The sequence below is a fragment of the Cucurbita moschata genome, unplaced genomic scaffold, assembly GCF_002738365.1.
Source record: "Cucurbita moschata cultivar Rifu unplaced genomic scaffold, Cmos_1.0 Cmo_Scf00011, whole genome shotgun sequence".
In the NCBI taxonomy this organism is placed as follows: Eukaryota; Viridiplantae; Streptophyta; class Magnoliopsida; order Cucurbitales; family Cucurbitaceae; genus Cucurbita; species Cucurbita moschata.
In genome coordinates, this window is record NW_019268527.1 from 2079152 (window position 1) to 2093482 (window position 14331).

A 14331-nucleotide genomic window follows, 5' to 3' on the forward strand; every position below is an offset into this window, starting at 1 on the left:
AAAAACTTCAAAAAAAAAAAAAAAAAAAAGATCGAAAACAAACCAGATAGAACGGGTTGAATAATGTCGATTACAATGCACAAACAAAGCAAAGGGGTTAGCTCCTTCACAATTTGTCTCACAGCAGAATCACTCGAAAACAAGAATGGATAATCATTCTTTGTCACAAGAACAACAGCCGCCATTATGAGACCAAGAACAAACGACGATATTACAGCCACAATCAATGAAAACCTTGCTGTTCTTGGATGAGCTGCGCCCAACTCATTGGAGACACGAACACTGCAAATTTAGTCTCTTAATCACTTATTAATTTGTATTAAATTGTAATTAAGAGTGATTAATCTGTTGTGTTTAGTACCTTATGGCAGCATTGATTCCAAAAGATACCATCACCATCCACCCCAAGATGTTCATGCTGCATTAAATTAAACACAAAGTAATTATAAAGTCCATAACATTTCACTGTTCCTTACCTTTCTACATCTTACAATCTGAACATAATTCGAGTAAATGATTGGTACATGAATGAACCTAGATCGCATATAAATGAGAATTATCCTAAGAATATGACTGTGAGATCCCGCATCGGTTAGAGAGAAGAACGAACCATTCTTTATAAGAGTGTGGAAATCTCGCGTTTTAAAAACGTTCAGGAGAAGCCCAGAAGGGAAAGGTTAAGGAGGACAATATCTGCTAGCGGTGGGGTTAGGCTGTTACAATGATGGTTAAGAAATTGGTTGGATTGATGACCGAAGTGACCAGAATAAAGTTCACGGTCCAAGGTTAAGTTGGCTCGTTGGATTGTTATATTAATAACTAAAATCTCATAAAATTCAAATATCAAACATTTTTAAGTCGTAACTCAAAACAGAGTAAAGTTGGCTCAAGTTGTAACACTATTTCCAAGTTCGTCCCGACCTATTTTTACAAGTCAAGTAGGTGATGTGGTTGTAACGACCCACGCCAACCAGCTCAGGATTCATAATCCAAATTTGACACATGAAGACTCCGACATTTTCCACATCCCCTACGACATAGTTACGTTACCTATTCTTCTAAGAGCAAAGATTATCCCCACAGACCAACCATAGTCATTCCAGCATATTTTGTTCTCACTAACATGCATCCTAAGAAAAATTCCTATGACTTAATTATGAAACTCCTATGATTGAGCAAGCGCACATTGTTGGTATAAATAGTAACTTTCACTTCTTTTCAAGTCTTTTCCTAGTCATCCTATCGTTTACTCGGGTGTGACAGTAATCATATCACACGGTAAACTTAGAGACATCAAGTGTCGAATCCGACTTCCAAATCTTAAACATTGGTTCGATATCGATCGGGTTCACCCAAAGTGGTAGGTGTTTTATAAATTTGGTTAGACAACAATTAATGAAAAACATTAATCACTTTTATCATAAATTTGAGCCAACAAATTATAATTATGGCATCTACTTTTTGACTGATTTTGTCGTTTTGTATCAAAATTTCACAAATCTTATATCAATTTGGCTCTAATTTGGCACTAATTTGGCTCTAATTTGGCTCAACAAACACACCACGTATTACTTAAAATATAATTATAATAATTACCTTTAATTAAATTTTTATTCTTTCTACTTTTATAAAAATAAAATTTTATATTAATTAATTAATAAACTTTAAAATTTTCAAACTATAATAATGTTTAAAAATTATAATTTCTCCGGTATAAATTAATATATTTTTTTTTACAAACCCAAACAAAATTTTAAAAATTAAAAAAAAGTAGTTTTTAAAAATACTTTTTAATTATGACTAAATATATAAATGTTTATTTAAAATTGATTTATTAACATAAATAGTTAAGTTCATAAATTTTTAAAAATTAAAAAATTACTTGAAATAAAATTTAAAAAATATTATTCCATTTTTAAAATTTAAAATTTATTAAATACAAAATATTAATCGGTATAAATATTTTAAAATAATAATATTAAATAGACAGTGCAAAGTCTTGACTTGTGTCCAATGCATAAGGTTTTTAATATGGATAAAAATAAAATAATAATAATAATAATAATAATAATAAATAGTGGTATTAATTACGTACCATATAGACAAGGCTCCGATAGAGACTTCTGCATTCTTGAGATATCCCGCAAACAGTATCAGAGACATAAAATACCATATCTCCAAACTGCACGATAACATACCCTTTTCAATTACTTATTCTATAGGGCAGTTCTCGAGAATTTCTCGATAACCCTAAGATATAAATTCAATATTACTAACAGGACGGTCTTTTCAAATAAATTTTCAATATTAGTTAATAAATCTTAGTTATTATGAAATGTACCAGAGCATCACTGCCGACGCTAGAGATAGTTTGACGAAACCCCAAAGGCTTTGAAATGCTCTCCACGAGAAACCCGTCCAAGTTTCCCTACAACTCCCACTCATAATATAAACAATTTGAGCCACCACAATCAACCACCACGACGCGTTTAGTATAACTGCACCTCCCGCTAGGCCCCACCCTAGCTTTAGCATCAGCAACCAACTAAAGAACGCATGGAATACCTATTGGAGATCGATAAAAAGAAAAGGTTGAATTACAAAACTAGTCTCTCTAACCCGGGTTTATTTAATCATCAAATTTTAAAAATGCAATAAATTTTTAATTTCGTACCTTCTATTAAATATAATTTTAAATTTTATATATAATAGGATTTGAAATTTTAATTTTGTATCAATCAATTTTTAAAAATTTTAAAATTTAGTGTCGAATCTCACTCGTGTTGGGGAGGAGAACGAAACATTCTGGGTGTGAAATATCTCCTAGATGCGTTTTGAAAACCTTGAGTGGAAGTCAGAAACGGAAAACTCAAAAAAGACAATATCGGCTAGCAGTAGGCTTGAGTTTGTTACAAAATGGTATTAGAGTCAGACACGGGTCAATGTGTGAGCGAGGAGGCTGAGCTTGGAAGGAGGGGTGGATTAGGGGTTCCCGAGAATGGAAAGTACAAGCAAGGACACTGAGCCTAAAAAATGAGTGGACTGTGAGATCTAACGTAGATTGGATAAGAAAATAAAACATTTTTTTATAAGTGGAAACTTATCCATAACATACTCGTTTTAAAAATCTAACGAAAAGTCATAAAGAAAAAGACAAAAAAGGACCGTTACATTTACTATAGAAATAAATACGGTTTTCAAAGTGGGGACTAAATTTATAATCTAACCAAAAATAAAAAATAAAAATAAATAAATAAATGAATTTGTTTGTGTAATTTAAATTAAAATTTAAGCATACCAAAGCGGCGGCGGATATGACCGACATGGCCATCATCTTGCTCTGAGCTTGCAAGAACTTGGAGATCGGAAAGTTGAGCGCGTAAGCATACAGCTGAGGGATCATCCAAACCGACATAACTCCGGCCGCCTCTGCCACCTCCGCCGTCTGTCCAATCGCCATCAAAACCGGTGTCGCAAACACGTAAAATGGTGTCAGAATCATAGCCGTTGAAATGAGGATCACGCACGATCTTTGCACGTACACTCCCATCATATCAAGCTGGCCGGCGCCGTACGCCTGCCCGCACAGCGTCTCCAGCGCGCTCCCCATCCCAAGCTGCAGTTAATCATTTTTTTAATTTTTCATTAACAATTAATATTAATACGCAATTAATTTCATATATAAAAAGCCACGTGCCATGACGCCGAAGGCAAAACCGGCGATGACGGAGTTTTCAATGGAAACAGCGGCGAGGGCGACGGTGCTGACTTGTCCGGCGAAGAGTTGAGTGATGGCGCCAAAAGAGTATTGGCAAACGGACGTGAACACCGCCGGAGCTGCTAAGTACCATAGCTTCTTTGATTCAATACGAAACTGTGTGTAGAAATCACGTGCGTTGTTGATCGGAGGGATGTCGTCGGCGTCGGGAGCGAAAATGGCCGCCGTGGGTTCCCGGTTGGATTCCGGTGAGGAGATCCATTTGGTTTTGTCTGTCGGCGGAAGAAGTGGCTGAGAGAAATCCGTCATAGTCGGAGAGATTGGGCGCGGCGGAGGAAAGATCTTTGAGCGTTGAAATAAGAAGTGACAGCGTGTTAATGAAACGGTTGGCAGCTTGCGACGGCGGGTGAGCTGTGCTGGAAAATCGTGGCTGTGGCGGCTTACTTGGACGGTGGGATATGTATGGACTTGTAAATGTTATCTATATTTATAAATTTCCAAAACTTTTAATATTATTATTATATAATATAAATTATATTCATCCACTACCAAAAATTTTAATGAGAAAGATGAGGTGAATAAATAATTAATAATTTTTTAATAAAAATAAATAATTTTAATATTATTATTTTTTAATTTGATAGGCATTTTTTTTAAATAGTATATTCTCTAAAAAGATATTAATGAAATTGTGTTAAATTCAAGGATATTTTTGAAATACTGTTAAAAATTTTAAAGTTTTTTTTAAATAAAGTATTCACGTTTTTGTTCAGGTATTTTAAAATTTTTGTTTTTTCTTCGGAATTTAAGAATATTATTGAAACTTTTACCTAATATATATATATATATATATTTTTTAATTAATCTAGCCTATTTTAGAACACAATTTCTTCCATTAAATATAAATTTAACCATTTGAACCATACAACACAACTCATAAAAGTTGAATTTTTTTCGTTGGATTTGAGTTGAATTTTTGAGAAATCGAAAATTTTAATGGTTCAAGTTGACTTTTTTTTGTTCTGGATCAACCCAAACAACGGGTATAGTTAGAATCCTATCATATTTCTAGTATTATTACAAAATTTTAAAAATATTTAATTTTTTATTAATATTAATTAAATCAGTCATCACTATGAATGGCGAAAATTTTATATTTAAATTTTATGAGATTTTTAGGGAGTAATGACGTGGATAAATGTAATTATTTTTAAAATTCAATTTGATTTTTGTCTTGAAATTAGAATAATGGTCTTGAGCAACCCTAAGAGCCATCTCATGTGTTAAGGTGTTGGCCTTAATACGAACCAAGGTCAGCCTCATGTGGCATGAACGGCTCAACATTGGCTTAGACAGCTTGACCATGTGCTATATTGGTCTTAGTTTGCTGGACCACGTGCTATATAAATTAAAACCGAAGTAAAGGCCAACCGTTTCCTTTCTCCCATCCAAATCATTTAAATTCTCCAAATTAAATTTTTTTCTTCTATTTATATTTAAAATGTATAATATATTAAATATTGTGAACCATTCAAATTAAATTTATTTTTTTATTTATATTTAATATATTAAATATCAGCTTAAATCCTTTAAAATCTAAACATTTTAAATATAAAATTATATAAAATTAATTACATTTTTTATATTTAATTAATCCATTTTCATTTATACGGTAGATTCATGGTTGATCTTTTATATACGGTAGGATAAGTTGTGTCCATTCATATATTCATGGCAAGTAATTCTATAACAACCCACTTTTCGAGAAACTCGAGCCACGAACCGTTGCTCACTGACGTGGAAATAAGTATAAATGCATAAAATTTAAACACGTGCCTATGCACCTAAAATTTAATTAAAATAGTAATAAAAATAGGCCACAAAATACCCCTTCAAATTATTTAAAATACACTATTTAAATGATAAATACAAAAAAAACAAAAATCTAAATTGAATAACCACAAGTATATATTATTTTTTATTTTTTAAAATTAATAATAAATGAGATTGATTTAATTGAAATTAATTTATAAATTCAAATTCCAACCAGCACCTCAAGCCACGTGTCGTCAGATCTGTAAATATAATTTTTGGATGCGGCGTGTCACCATTTGGGCGGGCAAGCCATTATTTCTGACCGTCTTTCTCCGGTCCAGCCTTGAGAATGGAAGACTCAATTATTGATCTATTTTCACGCGTGCGAGAATTAATAAATATTTTTCAAGTATAATTTATATTAAAAAATATTATTTCATAAATAAAATATATTATAATAAAAACTTCAGTAAAAATAATTATTTATTAAAGAAAAAATATATAATATTAAGTATTATAATAATTTATTTTTTGTATCTTAGTTTTGATATATATATATATATATATATATATATATATATATATATATATATATATATATATATATAAGCAAGAATTTAGCTTGGTCGGTGCCGGGAAGGCAATGGAGAGCATAATCTCGATCTCTGTCTTTGTTTAGCAGAAAAAAAAATTTCTTCTCTCTCCCTCCTCTTCTTTCGGTTTCTAAATGAAAATAATGTTTCATAAATTAAATGAACATCTCTGACTAAATCCAATCATAAAATATTTAATTATATACAATATTCATAAAAAAAAATTACGTTGTTGCAAATTAAACGTGTTTTATGTAAATTTATAATTTATTTCATAGACAGCTATTATTTTTTATTATTATTATTATAATTATTAATAATAAGGAAGGAAAGTCATTATTATTAGAATAACTAATTATTTCACATTTGGACTAAATAAAGTGATGCCGACATTTATATTAAAATTTTGACTCAAATTTATATGAATAAACAAATATTAGATATGACAAAGGTATAAATATTACATTTATTTTTATGTAAAATAAATTATTTTGTTGCGATTTGAAACTTATCTTCAAATAGGATGCCAAATATGGTTTGTTTTCTTTTTCTATTTTGAAATAAAAATAATTAAACTTTATATTTTATATATTTTAAAAAAGAAATAGCACAGTTTCTATTTTTGTTATTATTTATTATATTGTTGTTACGCATGATATAATAAAATATATAACATATTAAAAATAATAATTATATTAAATTTTAACCTTGGAATGTTGTTTTAATTTGATTCGTCATTTACTTTACTTTTAATTTAAATTACGTTGACTCAAGTGAATTAGTTTAATTATATTAATTTATTAATCGTCGGTCAACTTTTAATATTCACTTGTAAGCCACGTACGCAAATATTTATATAGTTTAATTATAATTTGTCGGACACATTCACAATTTTTAATATAATCTTGATATGAATTTTATTTATGATTAGACAATTGAAGAAGTTCGATTAAAGGGAGGCGCACTTTGTTCGAGGGAAAGTGTTGGATGATGAAAGTCCTACATCGGCTAATTTAGGGAATGATCATAGGTTTATAGGTGAGGAATGCTAACATTAGTACGAGGTCTTTTGGGGAAGCCCAAAGCAAAGCCACGAGAGCTGCCAACGGTGTTCGCCAAAAGCTGCTTCTTCCTTCTACAGCTAAACTCCCTGATCATCGCTTACAAAGTGCAATCCAATAATTTTTTTGAAGAACAAGAGTAAAATATGATCATTCAATCCAATAGAACATTTAAGTTCTTACGATAAGGATAAATATGTACGCTTGCAAAAGCTTTACAGTAATGGAAGAGTATATCATGAATTCGGAACGCTACTCGGAAGCTGCCCCCGATCCGTTCGATCACATTCTTGAATAGCCCCTATGATCTTCATATTCCTCCATGAATGCATCGTTGAACTTCTTGAAACTTTCCATGATTCCAGGCATGTCTTCCTCAGCTGGTAAAATGGTTGTCCTCAAATGGAACACCCTGTATCAAAGAATCAGCCAAAACAGAGTAATATCGTACATTGTTAAGATACGAGAGGATTGTGTTCGAGATATTCAGATTCTAAAAGACGGTTAATGTGAGATCGCATATCGGTTGGGGTGGAGAACGAAACATTGTTTATAAGGGTGTGGAAACGTCTCCCTAGTAGACGCGTTTTAAAGACCTTGAGCTGTTACAAATAGTATCAGAGCCATACATTTGGTGATGTGCCAGCAAGGATGCTAAGCCCCGAAGGGGAGTGGATTGAAGGGTTCCACATCGATTGGAGAAGAGAACGGGTGTCAGCAAGGACGCTGGGGCTCAGAAGGGGGTGGATTGTGAGATCTCACATCAGTTGAGAAGTAGAATGAAACACTTTTTTATAAGGGTATGAAAACTTCTCCCTAAGAGAGCCGTTTTAAAAACCTTGAAGAGAAACTCGAAAGGAAAAGCCCAAAGAGGACAGTATCTGCTAGCGGTGGGCTTGAGCTGTTACAAATGGTATCAGAGCCAAACACCATGCAATGTGCCAGCGAGGAAGCTGAGCCCCGAAGGGGTTGGACACGAGGCGATGTGCCAGTAAGGACGCTGGTTCCTGAAGGGAGGTGGATTGTAAGATCCCACGTTGGTTGGGGAGGAGGACGAATTTTTTTTATAAGGGTGTGAAAACCTCTCCTTAACACAGGTTTTAAAAACTTTAAGGGGAAGCCCGAAAGGGAAAGCCCAAAGAGGACAATATATACTAGAAGTGGGCTTTGACTATTACAAATGGTATCAGAGCTGACACCAGACGATGTGTCAGTGAGGAACCTGAGCCCTGAAAGGGGGTGGACACGAGGCGGTGTCCCAGCAAGGACGCTGGCCCCCGAAGGTGGGTGTATTGGGGGGCTCCACATCGATTGGAGAAGGGAATGAGGGTCAGCGAGGACGCTGGGCCCCGAAGGAAAGTGGATTGTGAGATCCCACATTAGTTGGGGAGGAGAACAGAAACATGCTTTATAAGTGTGTGGAAACCTCTCCCTAGTAGACATGTCTCAAAAACCTTGTCCGAAAGAAAAATCCCCAAAGAGGACAATATCTGCTAGCAGTGGACTTAGGCTATTACAGTTAAAGTGCTTATGACCTTAAGTACATTGCCGAGATACAAGACGATCGTGTTCGAGATATTCAGATTCTAGAAGACGGTTAAGTTAAAGTGTTTATGATCTTACCCTTCTTTCTGCCCAAAGCCTGAACCAGGAACAGTGGAGATTCCAGTGGCTTCCAAGAGCTTAAGACAGTAGTAAACATCAGGCACTTTCCCCAACTTTTTGGCAGCCTCAATAGCTCTTGGTGGGAGGCGTATTTGTGGGAACGAATACATAGCACCTGTGAACAAATTCACTCATTTTCTTCATCAAATCTTACAGTAATCACAGTCTGGGAGTGCCCAAAAGCATACCTTCAGTGAAGTTGCATATCACATTCCTACAGCTATTGAACCCATCAGTCATTATTCTAGCTCTTCTCCTCAGTGACTCGAGGATCCCCTTGCTGCAGTGCCCCAAAAGTGATATCAAAACAATTGAACTAATGAAAACTATGATCTTGCACAGCCAAACAGCCATACCTTTCTCTAATGAACTGATCATATGAGATATCACCTGGCTTTGGTGGGTTAACCATCAACCCCATCTGCAAAGAAGTCAGACAATTCAAGTGTGCTAGATCTAAACGTTAAGAAACAAGCATGGAACATGTTGAGTGGACTCACGAATATCTGAGCCGGGACGTTCGGGCTAAGTGATATAGAAGCAACCTTGTATATTTCATCGACTGTCTGTAGAGGCGGAGATCGAATCTTACGTGAGAGTTATAGAATATTGAGAGGTTATTGAATTGAAGAGTGAGGTTGTTAAGTAATCAAACCTTTGGAGGAATGTTGGTCATCTCGAAGTATCCGCCACGTTGTCCACATTCTCCCCAGTATCCTTTTGACACGGTGTGGAACGATATAAGCTGCAGTTCCTTGCTGATGGGTGGACCCATATGGAGTAGTACCTGAGAGATACAATGGATCAGATCATTGAGTTGATGTAATGATTCAAGTCCACCGTTAGCAAATATTGTACTCTTTGGGCTTTCGTATCCACTAGGGAGAGATTTCCACACCCTTATAAGGAATGCTTTGTTCTCCTCTCCAATCGATATGGGATCTCACAATCCACACCCCCTTGGGAACCCGGTGTCCTTGCTGGCACACCACATGATGTATGGCTCTGATATCATTTGTAACAGTCCAAGCCCACTGTTAATAGATATTATCACCATTTACCTTTCTAGAACTAATGAAGGGGCGTTCATCTTGGTATACGTTTTGCTGATACACCTCATCTCCAAGCAAGACCAAGTTTTCTCGGAAGCAGAAGTTGAGTATCTCTCTCAGATTGGCTTCACTAAGGCATTGCCCGGTGGGGTTTCCAGGATTTATGATCACCATTGCTCTTACCTAACCAAAATCCGACATATAAGATACGAGTTATCGGTATGATTTCAGCCATACGAACACACTCAGATATGTGAATGTGTGGAATATCAAAACTTGGCATATCAATGTTTAATGAGCTATGAATGCAAGATCGACTACGATAACTCGGTTTCAAAGTTCGAAAACCGAAAACTTCTATTCCTAATTTCATGTTTCATGAAAAAACTATTAGGATCGTATAATAACGCACACACTCGATCTAGATTAACACAAAGAATAGGACCTCAGGTATGTACAGTAGGAGAGAATACAGAGACGGCAGAAAGTACATTTTCAAAGCACTGTCATATATGGTTCAGTTTACTACATATAGTTTTACCAGAGTCACTTAGTGTACATAACTATCTACCATATATAACTTTTTACCATACATCTCGATTTACTATTTATGACCATTTACGTCATTTACCATATATAGCTTAAGTATGTATAACCATTGACTGAGCTATAAATAAGCAGCAGACTCCATGACCTAACAAAAACGACGCAACAAATATAAAAAATGGACTAACATTAATTCCTTTAGAGCGAGCTTGAGCAACCGACTGGCGAAGATCATTAACATCAAGACCCCAATTTGCAGTCTCTTCTAGGTAGTATGGAACAAGAGAGCCCCCAAGCAACGCAATGGCAGCCGAGTAAAGAGGGTATTGAGGAACTGGGACTAGAATCTGATAAGATATCAATTTAAAACTTAACAACAAGACAAATAAACATTTTCTGAAACAAAAAGCACCCATGAGCTCCGAGCTCATGGTTAGTGAAGAAATGGTACCCCGTCCCCTTCGCCACGGATAATAGTATTCAATATCTGCATTACACCTTTACTAGCACCGTCCGTGAGGTATATGAGTTCGGGATCGCTGTCACACAAGGAACGAACACAATGAGCAATTTGAGGTCATTGAACCTAACTCGCACACATATGACACACGAGATTCAAATCAGTATCATCAATATCATCACTAACCTTGGATAGCCATCTCGCCTTCCTATAAACTCCGCTACTTCCTTTCTAATTGCAGGAATTCCTCGGGAATCGCTGTAAGCACCTAGAAGTGTTTCAGAAGGATTAAACTCCAATCAATTGAATGAACCTCCACAATAGTATGATATTCTCCACTTTGAGCATAAGCTCTCGTGACTTTCATTTTAGTTTTCACAAAAGGCATCATTCCAGTGGAGATGTATTCCTTGCTTATAAATCCATAATCATCCCTTAATTAGTTAATGCGGGACTCCTTCCCAACAATCCTTAACATATCATTCAATGATTAAATCCTAAATCACTCTAACTCGTGAAAGCAAATTAAGAAAGTACCTAGGCCTCCCGGAATCAGCGAGAGGTAATGTTTGGCTCTAGCAATGGCGTCGGCGGGAAACATTAATCCTACATTAGGATCTTCTAACAGAAAGGGAGCTTGGCAAAGAGCAACAACCTGTAAAAGTAAGAGTTCTTGAACTTTCAAATTTGTGTTTAGAGTTCTTAAACTTTCAAATTTGTGTTTATTCCGACCTATCGTAGACTTATTGGAGAGATAATTGAAAGCTCAAGGACTTATTAAACACATTTTATAACTTTATAAGTCTACGGACTAAACGTGTAATTTAACCAACAAAAAAATCAAACTCGAGCAAATGAAAGTGGCGGTAGTAACGAACCTGACGTGGAAAAGTCAATGGCTTCTGTCCAAGAGCATGAGGATTCCCAACATTAGTGAAAATGATCTGCAGAAATATTTGAGATTATGAGCAATAGAAGTGTATAGGATAGAGTATTGAATCAACCAAGAACGAAAGTTACTCCGAACGATGTCGAAACAGGAAATGATGAAGGTTTAAACATCGGATCTTAAATTCTCTAAGCTCGAGAAGGGATTGGTTATGCTAAGTTCATTATCACAGGTAACCAAATAATTGAGCTCCTAAAGAACCAAAGGAAATCTTATAAACAGCAGAGGAATTGTTTGATTAACAGATATCTGATTAGATGAAGACGTTATACCTTTTTCCCTTCCTTCTGAAGCTCAGAAGCTCGCAGGTATAGTTCTCCTCTGACAGCATACTGAGTCCTTTTCACATTTTCGTTAATCGACTCGTAGTCGAGTGCCTTGTGTGACATGATTTATTGAACTTCTTTTAGCTGTTACTCCAATACAGTGAAGAACAAGCTTGAATTTACCAACAAAACAAGATCTGCCCTGAACCTGAAATTGAAAAGGAGAGACAGGTTGACAAATAAGAAACCAAATGATGGAGATCTTTAGAAGATACTGAAAGGGTAAACGCACCATGAACTATCAAGTATCAAAGTAAGTTTTACATAAAGCATTTAGATTCATAATGGCTTGACATGGTATCAGAGCTTTATATCAACATTTGGGGCTGAGTTTCGTGAATCCAATTAATAGTTTTATGTTTACTGGAGATTTACAAACACGAATCCACAGAAAACAGCTGAAAACTGTGAGATCGCATATCAAATGGAGAGAGGAACGAATGCCAGCGAGAACGTTGGCCCCGAAAATGGGTGGATTGTAAGATCCCACGTCGATTGAAGAGAGGAATGAGTGCCCACGAGAACACTGGGCCCTGAAGTAGGGGTGGATTATGAGATCCTACGTCGATTGAAGAGAGGAACGAGTACCAACGAGGATGCTGGGCCCTGAAGGGGGGGTGGATTATGAGATCCCATGTCTACTGAAGAGAGGAACAAGTGTCAGCGAGGACGCTGGGCTCTGAAGTGGGGTGGTTTGTAAGATCCCACGTCGATGGAAGAGAGGAACGAGTGCCAGTGAGGACGCTCGACCCTAAAGGGGGGGTGGATTTTGAGATCCCACATCGATTGAAGAGAGGAAAGAGTGCCAACGAGGACGCTGAGCCCTGAAGGGGAGTGGATTATGAGATCCCACATCGATTGAAGAGAAGAACGAGTGTCAGCGAGGACGCTGAGCCTGAACGGGATGGATTGTGAGATCCCACATCGGTTGGGGAGAAGAACGAAGCATTCTTTATAAGGGTGTGGAAACCTCTCCCTAGCATATGCGTTTTAAAAACCTTGAGAGGAAAACCCAAAGAGGACAATATCTACTGACAGTGGGCTTGGACGTTACAAAAACGTTCAATGACAGACACCATAAATTTCTAGCAGCTAGCTCCTTGAACAAGAATGATTACTAGAAAAGAAGGGCTCAACAAGAATCCCTTCTTCCAATATTGCAGATAAACAAGTAGAACATATATAAATGGATTCAATCAGCTCAGAGCAGTCTAATCTATACAAAAGAACAAACCATGAACCCTATAACTCTTTTGATATCTGAATTCTTGCATCCAAACAACAAGACATCAACAAAAACGACATAGAAATCAACGAACAAACAAAACAAAACAGCATGATTTTGATTTCATCACCAGCCAATCTAATATAGTATAGAACAATCAAAAGGAGAAGCGATTGCCTAATGATCAAAACCCACCAAACCTAAACCACAGCATCACGGATTCATCAATAAATCAACAGAAAAAACAGGAGCAATGCAGATTTAACAGTGACAAGGGGAAGAACAAGAACTCGATGAACAATCAGATTAAGGCAACAGCTTCGTTTAGGAGAATCGGAGGTGGGTAGCATTCAAAATGGCGTAGGGAAATGGAACTCACCTGCGTTCGAGGCAAGCGCAGCACAAGAGAGGGGGGGAAGGGGATTTTTTGAGCATAAATTGAACGTAACGATGAAGCAGAGCCACTGAAATTTGGAGTGTGGATTTTTGGGTATTGGAAATTTGAAGAGATAAAGTTGTTGCAACTAAAGTGTGGTGCAGCTTCATACAGAGAGTATGGTTTTGATAGGCTGAAGAAATTTGGTGGCTCTGTTTCTTTGGCTCGATGTTCATAGTTTGGACAATGAAATCAATAAGTAGTGGTGGGTGTTCTTCTAAGACAACAAATTAATCCGCTACAGAAACCCGCCAAAATGAGATGATCGGAGAAGCCTCCTGTTCTATTTCATTTTCCATTTCTGTAAAAAAGAGCATTTAATTTATTTCTATGGTGATCGCAATGTTCCTTTTATTTATTTATTTATTATTATTATTTTTTTTTTTTATAGAAATAATTTCTAAAAATTTAAATTTTAATATTATAACGTAGTTTTCTTAGTTGTATATGGTTGAAATGTATAAAATAATATAATCACGAGTCAT

At 35.8% G+C, this 14331-nt stretch overlaps 2 protein-coding genes across 2 annotated transcripts in view; both read right to left on the minus strand.

Annotated features, from left to right (window-relative positions):
* Positions 1-4196, minus strand: part of LOC111449623 (protein DETOXIFICATION 29-like) — a 6496-nt gene extending 2300 nt beyond the window's left edge. Inside the window, exons 1-6 of the mRNA XM_023089600.1 lie at positions 3698-4196; positions 3299-3616; positions 2342-2565; positions 2096-2182; positions 362-418; positions 44-282 (exon numbers count right to left, since the gene is read on the minus strand). Coding sequence (XP_022945368.1) covers positions 44-282; positions 362-418; positions 2096-2182; positions 2342-2565; positions 3299-3616; positions 3698-4027 — 1255 coding nt within the window. The 5' untranslated portion in view covers positions 4028-4196. The remainder of the gene's footprint in view (positions 1-43; positions 283-361; positions 419-2095; positions 2183-2341; positions 2566-3298; positions 3617-3697) is intronic.
* A 3087-nt stretch (positions 4197-7283) lies between these two features.
* On the minus strand, positions 7284-14004 carry LOC111449625 (glutamate--glyoxylate aminotransferase 2). The gene is made up of 14 exons (XM_023089601.1): positions 13790-14004; positions 12132-12333; positions 11789-11854; positions 11448-11565; positions 11097-11178; positions 10902-10989; positions 10639-10797; positions 9914-10087; positions 9508-9639; positions 9353-9418; positions 9209-9273; positions 9041-9132; positions 8811-8967; positions 7284-7599 (listed from the first exon to the last, which is right to left on the minus strand). Exons 2-14 carry the CDS (start codon positions 12246-12248, stop codon positions 7470-7472), a joined length of 1446 nt encoding a protein of 481 aa, XP_022945369.1. The 5' UTR covers positions 12249-12333; positions 13790-14004; the 3' UTR covers positions 7284-7469.
* Between the last annotated feature and the right edge of the window lie 327 nt (positions 14005-14331).